The sequence below is a fragment of the Meriones unguiculatus genome, chromosome 15 (assembly GCF_030254825.1).
Source record: "Meriones unguiculatus strain TT.TT164.6M chromosome 15, Bangor_MerUng_6.1, whole genome shotgun sequence".
Classification (NCBI taxonomy): Eukaryota; Metazoa; Chordata; class Mammalia; order Rodentia; family Muridae; genus Meriones; species Meriones unguiculatus.
The window spans coordinates 50,192,884-50,214,060 of NC_083362.1; the positions used below are offsets into that span (position 1 = coordinate 50,192,884).

Consider the following 21,177-nt stretch of genomic DNA (forward strand, 5'->3'; position numbering starts at 1 on the left):
TTGTAGTCCGTATCCTCCTTTCTCTAGATGAATGCATCTGAACAGGTATGTCCTTGAACACAGATGCTTAAGACCCTTTCTGACTTGGTAACGCAATGGCAGGCTGTCTTCCTTTCTGCAGGACTATATCTGGAATTTACACTCGTGTTAAAAAAAAAGCCCACTGATGATGGCAAAGTGTAGGAATGCAGGACCTGCAGCTGATGTACGGAGGTGGAGATGGACTCGCTCTCCCTGTGCACACAACTGCCCTACTGCCATCCTCTCCCCCACGAGCATGAGGACTGCACATACAGTCGTGGCACTTACCTTGAAGCCCAAAGAGTTCCATAATGCTGTCACACAGTGCCTACTTTGCACTGATTCTATTAAATGTGTAAATCATATTCAGCATGGTCTCCTGACTTCATTTGTGGAGTGAATATTCCCACCTGAGCTGGGGCATTGTGTCCAGATGCCATCAGCTGCGGAAGGTAGATTAACTAAATTAATCCAAGGCTGTTTCCTGGGGGTAGCTGAGCAGTATGTGTTTCCACTTGCCTAGGCTACATCCTACCTTTACGATTACTTTATTTTTAAGTCTCTACCTTGGCCTTTATTTGTTGAGCATAAAAAGTAGGCCAGAAGAGAAGCGTAACAAACAGAAGGCCAGACATACAAGCCTTGGTGCGGTAGTGTACACTTGTAATCCCAGAACTTGGAAGGCAGAAACAGAATTTCAAGATAGTGTAGGGCTACAGGCTAGCAAGGGTTACAGAGCGAGGCCCTTTCTCAAACCCTGCCTTGCTCTGAAGAGAAGAGTTGCAATATAAATAAGATAGGATTGTTCATTCTCCAAGTTGTTATGATCCAGGGAAGAAGCATGAGAAGAGAAAGTGTCATCAAAACACTGAGTAATTATCATTGAAGTAGTACTCCTTACAGCCTCAGTCTCTCCACAGGCAATGCTGGTTTTGAAACAGTATCACTGAATTGTTGGGTAACATTCCCTGAGGAGACGCAACACACGTCTACCCACCCCAGACTGGGGGCCCACAACAGACCAAAGTACAGATACGACCGAAGTCAAACTTGGTGAACCAATGAGTTTTATTGGGGTTATTTACAGGAATATGGGTGAAAGGTTATTTATAGGAGCAGAAATGACTCAAAGACAGTTGCGTCACAATGGCCCACCACAACATGGAGGCTAGGGTTAGGGCTAGAGTTAGGATTAGGGCCAGGGATTAGGGTTAGCTGGAAAGCCTGGAGCACCTACACAGCCTGCAGGCAGCTCAACACATTGGAAAATGTCCTTCCCAGGTGACTCTCATCTAAACCTCTTCCAGGCAGCTCAGCTGGGTTCTACTTTGTCCAGTCAGCTAGTCTGGTCCCCAAATTTTCTTTGTTGCTTTTTCCTTTAGTCCTCTTTGCAGCTCAGCTTCCTTCTATCTGAGGGAATTCTGGCCTAATGAATCTGGTCAGTTTCAGGTACTTCCTGAAGCTAATTTGAGTTGTTTACCTCCTACCTTAAGGAGCCTGCAGGAGAATAGAATGTCTTAAACGTGGTTGTAATTGTTATACAACACTGAAGACTCCTTGAGTAGTCCTAGGTGTTAGCTGGAGCTCATTAAAGGTTTTTGGAAATAAATCTGGAGGGAATGCAACAAATTGTCTTGGGTATTTTTCTTGCTAGGAGAAAGGCCAAGTTGAATGGCATTGCAGCAACAGTAAAAGTTGCATTGGCTACTCAAATTGACTACGTATGATATATGCCATGTGGTCTACATGCATCATACTGTTTAATCCTTATGACAGCCATCTGAATAGGTCCTATGACTGATCACTTTGCAGAGTGAAACAAGAAGCTCAAAAGTTAACTTGCAGCTTGATCACATGGTCAGTAAGAGGTTCATGATAAACCTTCTCAATTAATTCTAACTGGGATGGGGCACACCTTAAGAATGTGGGTACTGAGCAGCACTGTCTTCCCAATCTGTCCTGACAAGACTTCTTCTTCTAAGTATAAGAAAGTCTTAGGTTGAACTCTCAATGCCTGCCTTTCTCTTGATGTAACCAACAAGTCTGATGATACTGAAGACTATCCTTTCATTACTGCAAAATCCTTCTTGAGTGAGGTATCAAATTAGACATCACTTATTCTATATTTATGTAGGGAAGAGACAATGAACCATGCACTGTGATACTGTTAAAACAGGACAGGTATTTTGAATATCTGTATTGATCCCTCAGAGAAAGTGTGTACACAGCCCTGCCAAGCCCACGGGCAGATGACCATGAATATCTTCACTCCAAAGCCAGTCCTGACTGGCCACTGTGGCCTCTTCAACACCTGCCAGACTCCTGAGAAAGGGGCAGCTGCCACCACACAAGAGCTGTTATTAGCTGTTTATCAAGAGCTATTAAAACACACAAACACAAGTCCCATTTCTGTATCATTTCTGCACAACTTATGGAGCTGGTTCTCAAAATTAAATAAGGTCTCTAACAGAGTCCTCATCCCATCGTTCCCCACTCCCCAGGCTACTGCACAGCGCAAGAGCTTCTGGCTCAAATGACCCCCTCACAGTCTACCAGGTACACTGCGCAAAGCCAGTCAAATGTGTGGAGATGCAACTTGGGTGAAGTTCTTCAAAGGCATCTTAGGCAAAGAAGAACGAGGCTTTGATGTTTCCTTTCACTGCATCCAAAGTGACTCCAGAACAGAGCAGGAAAAAAAGGCACCCAGCATTTGCCTCAGTTGCCTCCTTATGTCTACACTTTCTTCGTTTCTGTCTGGTCAGCTGATAGGGAAGTTCAGGGGAGGGTTCCTAGAAACTTCACTGTGAGCCCGAGGTCACATCTGTCCGTGCCACATCTGTTCCATCTGCCACCACACCCTGCACACTGTCCAGTACTCCGACCCAACCCTTGCAGGGCTGTCCCCCAGTACCACTTGGCATTGTCTCTTGGCTCATGGGAAAAAGTTGAACTGACATTAGTTGTGATTGGTGCTATCTGTTTGCATAATTGTATATGCTGAGCTGAGTTCTTGATTTTTGTAACAGCGTAATTTTAAAAATGCTGTGGGTTGTCAGGTTTGAGGTTACAATTCGCAGCTGGTCCATCACTTCCTCTCCCTGAAAGCCTCGGCTTGCATGATTAGCATGTTCCACCGGACCAAGCTTCTGTCTGCATCTGCTCAGCTTTTTGTTTTCCTCTTTAAAAAAAAAGAGTTTTGTTTTAGAATTTTCCTAGATAAACATTCTAACATACTCATTATATATACATTTCTCCTTTTGGAATAAATCCACCAGGATATGGTGCTATCAGATCAGAACATCAGGTTTGATTGACACCATCACAGTCAACACAATGAGTCCTCTGGACAGTTTTTGGAGACTTAAAACAATGACGACGCTGGGACTGCTAACCATCCTCCTCTCACCCATTGTCATTATTTTGATTAAAAGGTGTCTAGAAGCCACTGCGGTTTTGCAAGATGCAAAAATTATTGCAGAAACTTCCTCTATTAATGGAAATTATTAGAGGATGGAAATGGTACTTGAGCAGCAAGAATGACATTAATTATGCGAAAAGCAGCCGTATCAGGCAGTTGGCAAGCTTGCACTATTCTTCAATGATCTTCCATGGGTCTGTGTGTAGCCAGCATTAGCAATCTAAAAGCTTTTTTATTTTGGCAAAGTTTTCATAGCACTTGGACTTGCAGCATCTAGATAAAAGATAATTTGGAAGGAAATTATGTTGGTGAAATTGAAGAATTTAGTAATGAGTTCTGTGTAGATGAATCAATGCCCAATTAAATGATTATATCAAATCTAACTTTAAATGTTGACTTAAAATAATCACATTTTAAAGACTTTGAAACTGAGATGATGTCTGTATCGAATCAGAAGAACAAAGTCCGTATTTCCTAGCCTGGTGCAGGGACAGAGTTTTGCGATGGACTGAAGAATTTGATGAAGGGGGAGAAATTTAGGATAGGAATTACCTGTGTGCTTGGAGCTGGAGTAGAACGCAGTAGCAGAGCCCTTAATTTGCCATTCTCTTCTGTAACTTTTGCCTTTTTCTCAGGGAGTTTTCTTTTTCTTTTTTTTTTTTTCCTTTCCTAATCTCCACCCCCTCCCCACGCTGTCTTGTCCGTGTGTCATTGTCTCTGTGGCAGGGTTTTATGATCTAACCAACTTCTATCGGATCTGTCTTCTTTAGCCATTAACATTCAATCGGTTCGTGTGCCTTTAATATGGATATGGATGCGCGCTGTGGTACTTCCGTTGCTCTATTCACTCACCTATCCGGCTCTTAAGGGGCCTCTAGGTCAGGGGGAAGTTCCCAGCCTTCCTAATGCTACAACCCTTTAATGCACTTCCTCGTTTTGTGTTGCGCCCCGACCATAAAATTTTCATTGTGACTTCATAACTGCGATTTCGCTATTGTTATGAATCATAATGTAAGTATCTGGGTTTTAAAATAGTCTTAGGTGACCCCTGTGAAAAGGTCATTGGACCCCCAATGGGTCATGACACCCAGGTTCAGAACCACAGTTATAAATGTTTATGATATTAAGCTGATTACTGAAGAGCTACCAACACTAAAGAAATGGGCAGAAAGCACATTAGAGTTGCAAAAGGAGTTACTAACTGTTGGTTAGTACAGGCCTGGAATAGCAGACCAAGAGGTTGAAAATGTTATGGACTGGTTAGATATTTTTGTTTTGTTTCTTAACTGCAGAGTTGTATGTACCTGTTTGTATTTTCTTCTGTTTTGTTTTTTCCCTAGGTACATTTTTGACATAAGACCATCCATTTTCTGAATGCCTTCTGTGTAAATCCTTCCACTTCATCCTATCCTCATTCACTTTCCTAGTACTTGAATTCATTGGATAGAGGTCAATCACAAAATTACTTGATGACTTTGAATTTAGTGGAAAATGCTTGAGTCCAGCATTAGTGGTCAGATGAATATGACTTTATTAATTAAATAGATTCTTTCAAAGTAGCCCTTCAGAGCCACGGTACCATGCCCAGTGTATTTGGTAACTCAGCCATTAGAAAAACTTGCCCCCACTGGCTTAAATTCTCAGGATCTTAAAGAACCTTCTGTCACTTATATCAATTACATAATTAAGATTCCTAGTAATTTAAATTAGTACTCCAGGGCCAAGTTGAAATCTGGATAAGAATGTTTGTAGTTCATGTGTGTTACTTTCAAATGGATATGAAAAAAATGAGACCGTGCAAACAAAACATGACATGGAACAAGGCTCATGAGGGTAAACACTTCTTCAAAACATCTTGTGACAGTTGTTGGGGAAAGATGGCTCAGGGGATAAAGGGCTTGCCACACATGCAAAGAACCTGAGTTCAAATCCCCAGAGCCCACAAGAAGCTGGTGTACATGTCTGCAAACCCCAGTCATGCTCCAATGGCAGGATGAGAGGCAGAGATGGGATCCATGCAACTTTTCAGTCCAGCCAGCATGGCATACGCAAGCAGAGAACAAGAAGATGCTGTCTCAAAACAAGTTGAGAGGCAAGGACTGATTTCTAAGGTTTCCTTTGCCCTCCACATGTATACCATGACACATACAAACAGTCATATGTGTGCATATACAAAAACATGCCCATACAAGTACACACACACGTATATCACACACACACACACAAAGATAAAAAAGCACATGTTGGTAATATCTTCTCCACTATTTAACAGGTTTGGTTCAAAAACCCAACTAGTTATTATAGAACCTATTAATCTGATCTGTATGCTTTCTTAAGCTTTCTTGTGGGTAGTGCTTGACACTTTATTTAATTAACTTAGTAAGTAAGAGCTTTTAAAAAACATAATATCTCAGGCACTGAAAACTCAATGGTACAAAAGGAGGCATTGTCCCAGCATACATGAAGCTTCCAGCATGAAGCCTTGTATTAGCAGACCAATAACCTCCTATTAAGATTTGTCTATAAGCTAGGCTATTTTATAAAACAAGCACCTTAATTAGAAAGTGAGTATCCTAGGCCGCTGTTGTTTGTCACTGTGACAATCATGATAAATCAGGTGCTTGCAGATAGCTGCAACTGTGCATCTCCTTCTCCTTTCTCCTCCCACAAGTTCACTGAAGGGATCTGATTAGCTTTCTGTTCTTAGGCCTTCAGTTGGAAAAAGGAAAATGATACTCCCTACCCAAAATATAAAGCACTGTTGTAAGCGGAAGAAATGCTGCTTTTGGAATCACACACCTCTGTTCCCAGCCTGGCTCTTCCACTGCCTGAGCCCAGGGCAAGTCACTTCAGTAGGTCTTCACCCTCAGTTCCTCGTGTGTGGATAAGGCAGAGGCGGAAATGCTAACACTGACTGTCTCCAAGGGCCTTTCTTTCTAGTAACGATATGGGGAAGTGGCCAGGACCTGTCCACTGACAGAGACAGAAAAAGTCCGCATCAGGAAGGAAGAGCTGAAATTTGACATGTACTTACACATTTCATCTTCATCAATGACAACATTTATGAACTATGCTTGAAGGCTTGATGAATGAAAACCCTTTGTCAGCTGAAGGAATTAATAGAAACTCAGGGTAAATAATGTGGATGCCTGATCTCACTCAATAGTTGGCCCCATCTTGAGGATCAACTTCATTTCTTTATGGATGAAAAAAGGACCCATCACAGGGTCCTGGAAAATGAAACAGCAAGAAATGAACAATGCACATTAAAGACCCAGGAAATAATTAGAAACAAAATTAAGTTAATAAGCGCTACACAGAGGTATATACCTAGACCTGGACACCACCAGATCCTCATCCACTGCACCCTGGGAGGACACAGTACAGTTGATTGGCAGGTTTCTTAGAAAACGCTTTTCTTCATACCTTTCCCCCAATCTTTTCATCAGACTTTTGTCTTTTCTACTATAAACTGACATTTCAGCCAAGTGTTTCAATATCTCTATTTGTAGGCAGACAGATGGGAGAAAGGAAATGAGAAATGGTGTCTGGCTCTTTAATTAAAGACACAGAGCCAGAATTTGCTCTTAAAGCTTATTGGCAAGGAACTTATATGGGCACGTACTCACACACACACACACACACAGAGTACATGCACACGTGTATCAGAGAGATGAAGCCAAATTTGTAAAATTGTATCCACAATCATGGTTTCTATGGTAACTGTATCTTATGCCCAGACACAAACAGAGCTGGCAGGAGATGTCTGATTTTATTTTCTGCAAAGACAATCATAACAGAGATAGTTCAGGTTATTAAGATGCCATGACCCAGGGTACATACAGCTAGCATGTGGATAGCACTAGCATAAGATTTCATGCTGAAATCACAATGAGTAGTTTATGGTTTCACAGTGCAGAGAAGATTACAGATTATGTGGCTATCTTTGTCATTCAGCTATAAAATCATAATTATCTATGCACAATTCTGTGTTAATGAGGTACGCATGGACAAGGTATGTATGGAAACTTTTACAAATGTACATAAGCTAGAGGAGATTTCCAGTAATTCTGTTTTAACTTGTGGTATTTGCAAAGCAAGAAAATGTGGGCATGGAATGGTTAAAAAGCTTACTCCAGCGTTATTTTTAAAATAGATTATTTGCTGTATTTTCTAAACTAGCAGATGTTCTGCGCTAGTCTATAAGCTGAGTACCCAGTTATTTAACAAAATTACTGAAATCAAATTAGAGAAAACAAACACTTCAGAAATAATGGTTTGAACGAGTGTGTGTTCCTCTTTGGATAACGTGTTTGTGAGTGTGTAGCCCAGGCATAACACACTTCCCACTGCCAAGGGGAAACGACTAAACAACCTATTTTGGTTAGTTGAATTTTGCTTAGTGTATCGCACTTTGTTCTCCTCTGAATGTGTAGCATTTTAGCAAAGTGACATTAAAGTAGAAGATGCTCAAAGCCAAGTTTGTGATTTTTTCCAAGCTTTCGTGATGCTGATTCCTGTGAACATTTTTCTAGCCAGACCTGTAATGACGTAAGAGTCACAGAATGAAGAAGGGAAATGTGCAACACTGCGCAGCTCTGTTGAGCACACCAACTTGAAATGAAAGGCGTATTCCCTTAAATAACATCTGAATTTCCGTATTCCACATCTTAATTGTAGGATGTCTCTGGCAGTGGCAAACTCGTTTTTGTAATGGATCTAAGTAAGACGTCGTTGTAAATGGAGATGTTATACATAGGTGAATAAGCTACGTTACAACTCTACACAGCCTTTCCATCACCATGGCTTTTAAATTCTCTTGAGAAAATTGGCTTATGAAGCATCAATTACAGTACTGACAAAAGTGTGTCCTAACCTGCAGGGGCTGGGATGCACTTTAAATTCCAAATCCTTTCCACTTCTCATCATCAGACATTTGCAGAAAATCCTCTGTGGTCTCTTCCTTTGTTTTTAGTAAATTACTTAAGAAAATATTAGTGAGGGCATTCTATTTCCTCTCCAACACTAATCTGCAAATGCGGAGATGGGCAGATCCAATGGCCTCTTTAGGATATTGCTCCGTGAAATTGCTGATTCTAGCAATGCTAGGCCAGAAATACATATGAACCAAAGGAACCCAGGCTGGAAGCAGCAAGCGCCTCGCTTTTGCAGAGAAGAGACTAATAGCTTTTTTTTTTTTTAAACAAGGTTCTTAATGCTCCAGCCAGCAGCAGGCATTGAGTGCATGAAACTGGGAGAACTCCCATGGACTAAAAGCCTCTTGATTCCACCTTCCTCTTAGGCCCTGTCATAGGCTTGTCCTGGGCTTTCCTGGGCTGTCCTGATCCTGCTAGAGAGAGCTACCAGCTGCCAGTGCCCCAACATATGCACTCTTGGTGATCTGAGTAAACTCTCACAAGTTTCACTTCCTGGGCTGGGGCAGTCAAAGAAAGATAAATGCGCCCTCATCCAGGCATAAGTTCTAACATTACACTGTTGTGTGAAAGGCTAGGTTTCTGTTATGGCTTAAATCAAGATTGTTTTTATCAGGCTTATATTTAGGTCATTATATATATGTATAAAACACCGCATGATCTCAAGTAAGATAAAGTGCTTAAAAATTAATTGGATCAAAGCCACTGACCTTATTTTGTGTGTGCAATGAGGGAAATTTCCTTATAAGGAGTTCTTTGAGCAGGAATATTTCTGAGTCTTTTAAAGCAAAAAAGCAAACTGAGAAATGAGTTTATAAATGCCTGGGCCTGCTTTCTGTCCCCTCGCTCCTTCCTCAAGTGGCTCACTTCCTGACGACTTAAGAACGTCTTAAATTTGGCGTCTCTTTGGCAGTCCTCTCCCTGTTATTTCCTACCCTCCACTTACAGCTATTTCTGAGAATATTTGTGCACAGCACACTAATTTGTGGCACCACTGTTTCTAATCATGATATTAAAAACTAATCAAATGATAGCAGATTAGACAAATTATGATTTATCTATATAATTCAATACTATATAGCCATTAAAGTTCACATTTCTGAGATGTACTGAAACAGCATAGAAAGAGACCAATAATAAAGTCAGGAAAAATTTTAGCATTAAAATATATAACATTAAGTTTATGTATATATTTAGAAATGTTAACAAAAGCCATCTTTGGGTGATCTTCTATAATAATAAATTACGGAGAAAAAAATTAAATCCGTTTTTTTAAATAATGAAATGGAACTTTATTCCCATCATTTCCATTAACCGGGCATTTGCCTTAGAGTGGACTTTTCTCTTTTCTCGGTATTTAGTGTGTTACTCCACTCAGAAAATGTTAACAAATGCTTTCGTACTTGGAGGTATTAATCCTCCCTTCTGAGGATGACAGGCTAAGACGGTGCAGCCAGCGGTTGGCAGTTTACTGGGAAATACAGGAATTTTCAGCAGAATCTGGATTCTGTTCCCTGTAACTCTACCCAGGACTCTCAGTAAAGCCAATCACCATCTCGCTGCCAATTCCAACATATTTCCTCAGATCCTCTGCTGGGCGCTGTCTAAGCCCAAGAACAAAGTCAACTCCAGCGAAGCAGGAAGGGCTTTTGCATCATAGCAACAGCCTTCCAGTACCATGAGGAATGTTAACGAACAAGTCCTCGTGTGTACTCTCAGGAGTGGCTTCCCAAGCCACACTTCCATACAGAGCACCCACAGAGAGCCGCCTCCAAGAGAAGCGTTAGGTTCTACAGAGTCCCCTGTGCAGCAGCCACCGTGATCAGGAAAGCTGCGGCCGCTGGGCCCACCTCCGCTATTTCCAGCGCCAACGCCAGCTATTAACAAGTACAGCCTATCCAGAAGCCAGCTATGCTCTGTCTGCTAGGGGTGCCTGAGGCATACCTGGAGGCATTCTTGCCAGAATAAACAGATATAGCCACTGTTCTTATTGCATCCTTCAGATGTCGTGCCCTGCATTAAATCCCTGGCTGCAAGAAAATTCTGAGAAAGGTTTTCTGTGTGTGTGTGTGTGTGTGTGTGTGTGTGTGTGTGTGTGTTATTTTTGCTTTTTATTGCTCTTAGCTAAGAGTGACACTCTGTGAGGAGGGAGGACTAATTAAAACACACCACCAGATCATGTGTATCATGATTCCTGTCTTACTGAAGCTACTAAGGACTTTGGTGATTGGGCGTTATTTTGGATTTTGATGTTTTGAGACAGGGTCTCAGAATGTAGCCCAACTAATGTGAAAGTCATCATACAGTCCAGGCTGGCCCCAGAAAAGGGGATCACACACACACACACACACACACACACACACACCTACCCATCCTAGAACATCAAGTCGTATCAGGACTGAGCGCATCCTCTACCATAGTGGCCTGGCAAGGCAGCCCACCAGTGGGAAGTAACCCAAAAGCATGCAAGAGAGTCCTTGTCAGAGACGGCCCCCGCTCCCCTTACTAGGGAACCCACATGAAGACCATGCTGTCCATTGTGTACATATGTGTAGGGGGCCTAGGTCCAGTCCATACATGGTCCTTGGTTGATATTTCCATCTCTGCAAGTGCCCCTGACCATGTTAATTGGCTCTGTTGATCTTCTTGTGGAGATCCTGTTCCCTCTGGGTCCTTCTATCCTTCCTTCCACTCTTTCCCAAGGCTCCCTGCGCTCTGCCCAATGTTTGGCTGTGAGTCTTAGCATCCATTTCCACCAGCTGCTGGATGGGGCCTCTCAGAGGACAGCTATTGCAAGGCTTCTGTCTGCAAGCAAAGCAGTGTGTCCTTAATAGTGTCAGGGGTCGGCTCTCTCCCATGGGGTGTCCAGGCATTGGTTGGACATTCCCTCCATCTCAGCTCTATCTTTATCCCTGTACATCTTGTAGGCAGGGTAAATTCTGGGTTGAAGTTTAGGGAGTGCTGAAGGAAATGAGAGCAAGGGGAGAATGGGAGGGGAGACAGAGGGCCTAGAGAGAGAAGAGAAACTGTGGCCTGGGGCATCTGTAAGACAAGCTGGAGACCTATGACAGGGTAGGCTTCTGAGAGGCTATGGGGCTGACTCTAGGGGAAACCCCTACTAGTGGGAGACATGGAAACTGAAGAGGTCACCCTCTAACCAAACAGGACTCCAAGAAGAGGAAGCGGAACACCAACCCAATCTCCATTTTATTTTTAAGGCAGGGTCTCTTACTGAACCTATAGCTCACCAATGGCATAGACTGGCTGTCCGGCAAGATCTGGGGAACCCTTCTGTCTGTTTTCCTTGTGCCTGGAATACAGATACACACTGCTTGCTAGGCTATTTCTAGGAGTGTTGGACATCAGATTCTGGTCCTTGTAGCTGCAGTGCAAGCATTTTACCAACTGAGCTGTCTCTGAAGCCCTTTATCTCTTGGTTTCCATGGCCTCATTCTTCACCGGTTTCTTTCTGGAATACCTACTTCAACTTCAACTTCAACTTCATTTGATTGCCCCCTAATGAGTGCTTCCAAGACTATTATTGACAGTTTTCTCTTTTCTTAGAGCACATACCTTCTTCTCTGTTCTTGTGTCATAGAGATTCTTTTCTAAGACTTCAGGTACCTGAGATACTAGAGATTTCTCATGTCTACATCTTCAGTAGAAAAGCCTTTTCTTTAAGTTCAACTATTAGGATTTCCCTCAAATGTCTCAGTATGTCTAAACAGTCCCTTCTCCCCAAAACTTAACTTTTTGTGGTTTTTTATTGTATTGGATAAAAGTTACCAAACCAGCATTTTGCTAAATGTAAACACTTAGGCCTTAGTCCAGACAGAGCTTTCCCTTTCATCTACACGCAGTCCTATCCATACACCTTCCTAACATACTTATGTAACTTGTTTCATCCTTTGGAAAATCCCCTAATTTCGACCCTTATCATCTCTGGTTCAGACGGCCACTGGGAACCTCCCCACTGTAACATGAAGAATCATGGGAACTAGATTTCTCCTTGGAAATAACACAGGAGAACAGCTAGATGAGTTAAAATTTTGTGGTGACATTTTTTAAATAATAGCAGAAGCACAACCCAGTGAAAGGCATAATCAGTCAGCTGGACTCTTCAAATTAAAAACCTCTGATCTAAAAACAAAACAAAACAACAACAACAACAACAAACCCTTCTGATCTGAGAAAGACACTGTTGAGGCAATGGACAGGCAAGCCACAGACAGTAAAATATGCTTAGAAAAGACATATCTGATAAATGACTGTTGTGGGAAATCAACAGGCAAGTTAGTAAAACTCAGCAATACAGAATGAACAATTTAAAATGGTCCAAAGATGTGAAGAGCCATTTCACCAAAGACACACAGGTGGAAAACAAGTATATGACATCCTAAGTCATTGGGAATATGCAAATTAAAGTGAGATACTGCTGCTTACCTGTTCGAATGCTCAAAAGCCGGAACACAACCCCACCAAGCGTGAAGACCAAAAACTGACGCTCTTATTCTGTGTTAAAGGGAGTGCCTGATGGCATGGCCATGTTAGAAGGCAGTTTGGCAGCTTCCTGTAAAACTAAACATAGTTTTAACCATAGGATCCAGCAATCTCTCTCCTCAGTGTTTACCAAAAGGTGTTAACACTTTCGTCCATACAAAAACCAGGGCACAAATATGTACAGCAGAGTCCTTCATAATTGGTGAAATTTGGAAGCAACCAAGAAGCCTTTCCATAGACAAAGGGATAAACAGTGATATGCCCAGAAAGAGGGAGGTTATTCTGTGCTAAAACACAGAAATGAGCTATCAAGCTGCAACGAGGGGTGTGAGGAACTTGAAAAAGAATTAAGTGCATATTATCAAGTGAAATAAGCCAATCTGTTAAAAAGGCTATATCATGTATGAATCCAACTATATGACATTCTGGAAGTTAAAATCCTGAAGGCAAAAAAAGATCACTGGCTCTCCTGGGAACAGTGATCCTTGAATTTGCATATTCCCAGTGACATATGATGTCATATGCTTGTTGTCAGGAAAGACAGATGAACAGGCAGGGCATAGAAGCTTTGAGGACATTGAAACCATTCCATGTGACCGTGATAACAGATACATACCATGTGTTTATCCAAACCCACACAGTGTACAACAGAGAACCTGAACAAAAGCCATGGAGTTAGTTAGGGTGATCATGGTTGTCCCAACTGTGGTTAGGGGTGTTGACAATGGGAGAAGTTAATGAAATTATGAACAGGGTTGTAGGGGAAATCTCCGGACCATCATCCTATTTGCTATAACCCCCTAGTTTGTTCTGTAAAGACTCAATTAAAAGGATGGTGGGACAGAGGGCCCGGGAAGATGGCTCAGTGGGTAATTGCTACCCAAGGGGGAGGACTGGAGTTTGGATCCTTAGCATCTAGGAAAACGTGAAGCAGGGATGGCAGCCCACAGACCTCTCTAGGTAGCTACAAGGGATCCCCAAAGCAAGCTGCCTAGCTCGACTAACTGAATTGGTTCACTATGTGTTCAGGTAAGAGATCTACTGCAGTTATAAGGAAGAGATCAGTCAACAAAGACAACCACTGTCAACGTCTGTGCTCAACGTGCACACATCTGCACATGCACATATGTGCACACACATGCTTACACCACACACATACACACACACAATACACAAATGCATACACCACACACACACACACACACACACACACACACACACACAGCATGCATTTCAGGAGCCAAGGAGATGGTTCAGCGAGTAAAGTGCTTGCAAGAGAGTGCAAACCCAACTCCCAGAACCCATGTAACAGAAGCCAGGTATGACACACACTTGCCCCAGAGACAGCGAGGCAGTTACAGAAGACTCTCTGAAGATCACTTGCCAGCCAGCCTACAGTCTACTTGGCAAGGCCCAGACCTTTAAGAGACCCTGTTTGTTTTTAAAGGGGGGGGGACAGGGTGTCACAGGCACTCTACAAACCACAGTGCAGCACCAACAGTATCAGACCCAGGAGTTGCTAGTAAAAATATACTTTTTTATGCTCTATTTCTGCTTTCCCCAGATCCTGACAGCCCTGAAAACAAGCTGCTGCTGCTGCTGCATGCTTGTTCTTTCATTTAGGATGTCTCCAATTGCTCCTCCTTCATTCTTGTCCCCCAGAAAAACTCCTCATTCATATTCAATCGTAGATGAAGCATCACCACCCATCTGAAGCTGTCTTCAGCTCGCCCAGGTGCTACCTCCTTCCCCAGATTTCCACTCTAGCATGACTTCATCGAGGCATAATTGTTTGCAGGTCTGCCTCCTCAAGAGCGAGGGCTGCAGTTCTCCATCACTCGGAATACACTGCCTCGTGTGTACTGGGATACAGGAGGTGCTGGGTGATTGCTAACCGCATGGCTGCCTTGCACAGAGCTGCAGTGTCAAGACAGAGGCACACAGAGAGATACCCAATTGGCGAGGAACAGAATAATCTTTGATGTGCAAACGTCCTGCCTGTCTTCTGAAATCAGGCCACACGTCTGCCTCTTTCCTGAGGCTTTCCTTCACACCTTCAGTTCCCATCTGTGCTACACATGGTAGCACCCTGGATGGTACTCCATCACACATCTTCATTACATTCCTAATGCTTGTTTTCCCAACGAGACAGAAAGGTTCTTGAGGATAAGGGTTGTGTTACACTTCCTTGAGCCTAATGTGTTTGCTAGGGAGCTCCCCAAATTGCAACAGGCAAGGGGTAGTGCTCTCGGCGTCATCACTGTATGGACAGCTATCCTCATGAGGGCAGCCCCACTCTGACGGCCATGCCAGAAGTATTAAATTGTAGCTTTAAGGTAAACAATGATTTGTGAATGTCTTGAGCCATGCTAGGATTCATAAGCATGGTGTTTTCCCAACATCCATCATTAATATTCTTGAACCCAGCACTGGTATTAACAGGTATCCACCGAAAAGTAAACAAACCAGTTACGGGTATGGGGGTGTAGACCCGAAATCCAAGCACTGAGGTGGTCCAGATATTCAAGGCCAGCCTGAACTACATAGTGAGACCCCGTCTCAGAGCACAAAGCAAAACCCACAGACAGGAGTAGCTAGGGAATCCTAATTCTACCTTTCACTTATTTTTCCTGGTTGTACATGTGTACCGTGCCTTTCACCACCCTTGTCCCTGGTCTGTTTGGAAACTCAGTAATGCCGAGCATTCAATCTCTTAGTCTCAGAACTCTAGCGGGTTATTTTAAGGAAGAGGAGGATGAAGGAAGAGAGGTGGGGAAGAGGAGAGGGAGGGAGGAAGGAGAAATAATGAAGGTGGGAGGGGGTCGTGTTGCCAGGACACAGAGGGAGCTGGAGGAGGGAAATGGGAGTGGTTATGATTGTAACCTTATGGAAATCTTAAAGAAAAGCAACTTCGCCACTTCTGTTCCACCTACTGCTGAAATAAAGCACAGGCGCTGAAAGGCCTCATGCGATAACTAGAGAGCAGAAATAGTTTTATTCCGGCCGCCTGCGCAGATGTGCTTTGAAGAAACTCTCCCCACAATATCCCACCAGCAGTACCTGGGGGCACACAAACACCCTGCCTAAGGTGGGATGGCAGAGATGCATAGAAAGCTAAGACTCCTGGCAAGAAGGAAGTGATGTCAGTTGTTGAACACTACTTAGGAAGGTTTCCACTGCTGACTTTGACACCGTTGTTTCCTGTTTTCCCCGCAACCTCTCCTCCTCTCTACTCAGTTCTCAGAGTCGAAGGTGTTTGTTTACCCAGGTCCCCTGTGTGAAAGCCACCCTAGCATAAAAGCGAGCACACGAGTGGCCCGCAACAGCGGAAGTGTCCACACGAGTAAGACCCCAGCCCCTGGGCGAGTGCTTCCCCCTTGCTTCTTGTGTGTCCACCCTGCTGACTGGAGTGGTGGATACGGAAGAATGAGGTAGAAGGGTCTTTGCATGCAGCGATCCAATACAGTATGGCGCACCTAGTAGGTCCAGTCACTTCAGGAACTCGGAGGCTGAGGGGAAATGGTCCCAGAGAGGTGAAGAGGTAAACACAGGAAGAGAGCAGTCCTACAAAGACTGTGTCACGTGGAAATCAATTCATAGATTCCAAGGGTGTTCATATGGAAGAGAACCAGATGAAGTTCGGGACGTCAGGGAGGGCTCTAGAGGTGCTGTGCAGTACACATTTGGTTAAAATCAATCCCTGTTCGTGAAGAAAAGCTCACACTGCTTTTAAAAACGCACAGCGAAGGGGCCCATCAAGAAGGCTCAGGACAATAGGCTCTTGCTGTCAAACCTGGGTTTAATCCCCAGAACGCAGGAGTGAAAGAAGAGAGCGGACTCCTGCAAATTCCTCTCTCCCCCTCCCCCACCCAACCTCTACACATGCAGCACAGCATGGGCACACACACACCAACACATATACACATGATAATTTTAACAGATCCAAGAGGAGTCTCTGACGATACACTGACCGAATGTGATGTGGTAGCTGAGATCCTGGGGACAGAAAGAACGTTCAATGAAAATATAAATAACCTTCGAACTTTAGTTGATAGCAATAGACCAGTATTGATTGGTTCGTTGTAAGAAATGTACCATCCTAAAATAAGAGGACAGTAGCCAGTTAGCTAGGCATAGGATATTAGGAAACTCGCTATACCCTTGGCTCGGTTTTTCTAGAGTTCTAAATCTGTCCTAACAAACAAACAAACCAAAAAAAAACTAGCATCAATTTTGCAAAAAAGAGAGAGAGAGAGAGAGAGAGAGAGAGAGAGAGAGAGAGAGAGAGAGAGAACATGTGGTGTAGAATACTGGCAACAGAAAGAGGAAAGAGTTGACTTGACAGTGACCCTCTTTGAAAGAAGGGACTGTTGTCAAATGCCATGTTAGTAGCTTGATCGTCAGTGCCTGTAGCAATGCTGGGTGCTCACTTGCTTTCCCCGGGCTGAATTTTTGGCAGGCGGCTGCAGCATTTGTGCACTGATTATCATTTCGAGATGCATTGTCAGTAAAACAGGGTGTAGAATGGATCTCCAGCTCTAATTACTTTTCTCTCCACAGGTGTCTGGAAAGGGTCCAGACGGGAGCGCACACAACCTTCGCTCTGAGGGGATGGAGTGTCAGTATGCATCCTTACCCAGGTAAGATGTAGAGGGGTCTCCCATCCCCAGGTCACCCACAAATGAAGCCTTTGGAGATGTCTGTGTGAACTAGAAAATCTGGCTTTTGAGATGGGGAATGTTAGAGTCTTGCCTTATGGCCCTGCTGCCATCTTCACAACTGTGCTAATAATTGAAACACTTGTGGGTTATTTTTTAAGGGGAGAAAAATAGTATATCATTGCAATTGAACATGTCAGCAAGAATATTGGCTACTGAATGGAAATCCTAAGCCATTGCTATAAAAATGGTATTGGACATCCTGCACCAAGCTTAGAGACAATAACATAGTAAATCCTGCATCCGAGAAGTTTCCCGAGAGAAAGGGCAGGCCAGCCCTAACCTTGGAGCTTCAGGTTGGTATTGAAAAGAGGGAGAGAAACATGAGCCTGGAAGGTGGTTTTAGAATCTGACTGTGTCCTTGAGGCAGTAAAAAAAATATTGCTAAGAGGCACAGACAAGTGGGGGGATAGAAAGAATTTCGTGGGAAAAGTTGGCTTGGCCAAACTGACCTAACTTGATCCCCTTCTGCTGTAAGGAGACACCCCTGAAAAAGGAGATACAACTCGCAAAGGTGGGGGCTGTTACCTGAGAGGTGTGGAGTCCAGTCTTGTTAGTCCACAATCAGGAGCGCATGACAAAGAGGGGACCTTTCCAAGATGACTTACAGCCAGCTTCCCTGGGAGTCGGATAAGTTGAGAGTGTGAGAATTCGTGAGTCCCAAAAGAAACAAAGAAAGGTGAATGCCAGCCACCAGCCTGATGTAACTGAGTATCACCTCAGAAAGGGCAGATGAGGCTTCATTGCCCTCAGAGCTGAGGCGCTGAGTGGTATGCAGGCTCTACTTCTGCAGGTGAAGTGACAATAATGATAGCCTGAATTTCTTATCAACCACAGCTAAGGTGACCATTTACTCTTAGGAAACATCTGTTAGGGCTGGACAGATGGCTCAACATTTAAAATGCCTGCCAGGCAGGACTGAGGACTGGAGTTCAGATCCCCCAATACCAGGTAAATGGCTCTGGTTCAACTGAGAAAACCTGCCTGAAGGAGTTAAGATGGAGTTGAAGGAAGAAAGAATACTGATGTCAGCTTTAGCCTTCCACACCCAAATACACAGATGTGCACGTACCAATGCCAGTACACACACACACACACACACACACACACCCCTCATACACATGTGCACCACACAAACATATGAAAAAAAGTGTCAATTTTCAAACACTGATAAAGCTTTATCTTTAGCAGGCCCCGATTTTTAACATTTTCCCTGGTGTGATACAGGAAGTCCAGGCTTTAAAAGCTTTGATGCAGCTGTATCTTATATATCTCCTATTTCCTTTATATGTTATCATGTAAGGGGTTTTTTTCTCCTTCTTTTTTTTTTCATTCCTCATCTATGATTAGTTTCCTGCCTCTATTTTTTTCCCCTGGCTTAGCATTTTCTTTTCATTTTGAAAAATGGAGTCATTTCCAAAATTCATTTGAAATATAAGGTTTCCGGCTTTCAGTGTTGAAGTATATGGAAATTGTGGTTAAGGCAAAGAAGGAGTAGATTCTAAGGGGAAATGAGGGGGTGGGGGGAGGACAAGGAAAAAAATCATTTTAATGTCTTCCTGGTTGGCTTGCATCCTGAGTTTAAGGACTGTCATTTGTGTGTGTGTGTGTGTATATTCAAATCAACACCACAGAAATAACTTTAAACTTCTATAAAATGCCGAGTAGAGAGGGCCCTGAGGATATGGAACAGTAGGCATCACCCCAGTCTGCCCTTGGGATCCTGTTTGGTTAAGGGGACAAGCAGGAGGCCTTTTCTGCTCATGATGAAATACTCACCGTAGTGACTATTAAGACAAAGGCCTCTAGGTTTCCAATTCCTGTTTATTTTCCCTAATTAGCCCTAAAATGCCCAATCATGGCTGACTCCAAACAAGTGTGCTTAGGAATAAACACTGCAGAAGGAGTTTTGTGGAAAAAGACAGTGTGTGGGTGCCATTTGCGGCTCAGGAGCTATCAACACAATGTATGAATTGGCAAAAACCCTGGCAGCTCTGGGATTTCAGTGTGGCCGAAAGGAAGGCATCTTCCACTGAAAGTAATGCTGGCAACAAGCCCCTTCCCGCACACAATGGCAGGAATGATTAGCTGCACGTGCAGTCAGACCCCTATGGCTGCCTCGCAGACTCACATAGCCATGACAGAGCTCAGATAGATGCGTGAGTGTTCCTGGACACCAGGATTTTAGTGAGGAACGAGCGCACACGCTGGTTTCTCTTGGGGTCCAGTTCCCTCTCAGGTTGTTTGTGTACTGTTCTTGGGGCCTGCGTTTGCCTGTGAGAAGCAGAGGTGCTGAGGCGCCTGCCTGCCCTGCTGGCCCCCGAGGTGTGTAGATCCAGTTCTGCTCAGAGCTGGTGCAAGTGACTTGGTGTTCTCCAACCCCGCCTAGGGGGTCTCCTGTCCTCTTAACTGAATCACGCCAGCTCACCGCTCCCTGCCAGGGGTGAGTGAAGAAAAGCTCCTCTTTATCACAAGGGCAGGGAGAGTTTAAATATTTATGGAGTTAAATTTTTAATTAAAGCTAAGACTAGATCTATCTATAGAAAGTCACTGGCCATCCTTACCCAGCATTTAGCCTGCCACTGGCTGACTTGGCTCGTAGGTCGTTCATTGAGATGTCAGAGGAGTTTCTAAAGCGAAATCAGTAGCCTTGACTTATGTGTCAAATTTGGAAGCACGAATAGAAAATGCATCCTCAACTAGGGGCTCATTCCTAAGCTTTTGGGGAACTCCATCATTTTTAAAGCAAGCCCAAGCAGGCGCCTGTCAAGCTAAATGACACCACACGAAAATAAAGCAGAGCCCTGGCTAGTGTGGGCACAGACGATTCCTAGCACTGGGTAGTTAGGAGCTTGCCTGAGGCTAAGGGCTAAGCAATGTTAAGTGTTATTGTTAAGCAATGTTAAATCTTCTGCCTCCAAAGGAAAATGACTTTATTTCTTTCCTCCCGAGGCTGCCGCTTCTGGTTGGCTTGTAATACAACCTCATTAGCAAACCTCAGGCCTTGTCTGGGGCCAGTCTCACCAGCCTCTGCAGCCCCCGATTTTCTTTGGTAGTAAACAATGAAATCAGCATCCCCTTAGTCTTGTCTGACACAAATTATTACTCGCCTACACACTACAGGTGAGTGTGGCTGGCTGTTTTCTGGGCTATTGTAACGAGAGAATGCCAAGATGCATATTGCCACTAAGGGCTTCTTTTCCATTGTGGCCTACCAGCCCTTTTCAATTCTCCCAGGCTCCCTTCTCATTTCACAAGCCCTTCAGCTATGGGCTCTCTGTTCACCCATCTCCTGAGCCTCCATCATTCACCTGACCCAATCCCGGCCCCCTGGGATCCCATTATCCTATTCTCTACAGATGGCTCAGTGCACCAGCACAGGATGTTGCTCTCCCAGGTTTATAATCAAGCGTGAGGTCCTATGGAATGAGCGAGACACACTGCATCTCATCTGTGGTCCTGTGCGCACGGAAGGTGGCTGGAGAAACTCATAAAACCGCTTTTATCGGTTCCATTCCAAACTTCACATTAGGCAGCACCAGCTGGGCCCCTGCTCCTGGCCAGCATTCCTCTTAATCACATGGTC

The 21,177-nt window shown here is 43.8% G+C and overlaps 1 protein-coding gene across 1 annotated transcript in view; it reads left to right on the top strand.

Annotated features, from left to right (window-relative positions):
• Nucleotides 1–21,177, top strand: part of Pard3b (par-3 family cell polarity regulator beta) — a 948,430-nt gene that overhangs the window by 875,209 nt on the left and 52,044 nt on the right. Inside the window, exon 22 of the mRNA XM_060368467.1 lies at nucleotides 17,434–17,513. Coding sequence (XP_060224450.1) covers nucleotides 17,434–17,513 — 80 coding nt within the window. The remainder of the gene's footprint in view (nucleotides 1–17,433; nucleotides 17,514–21,177) is intronic.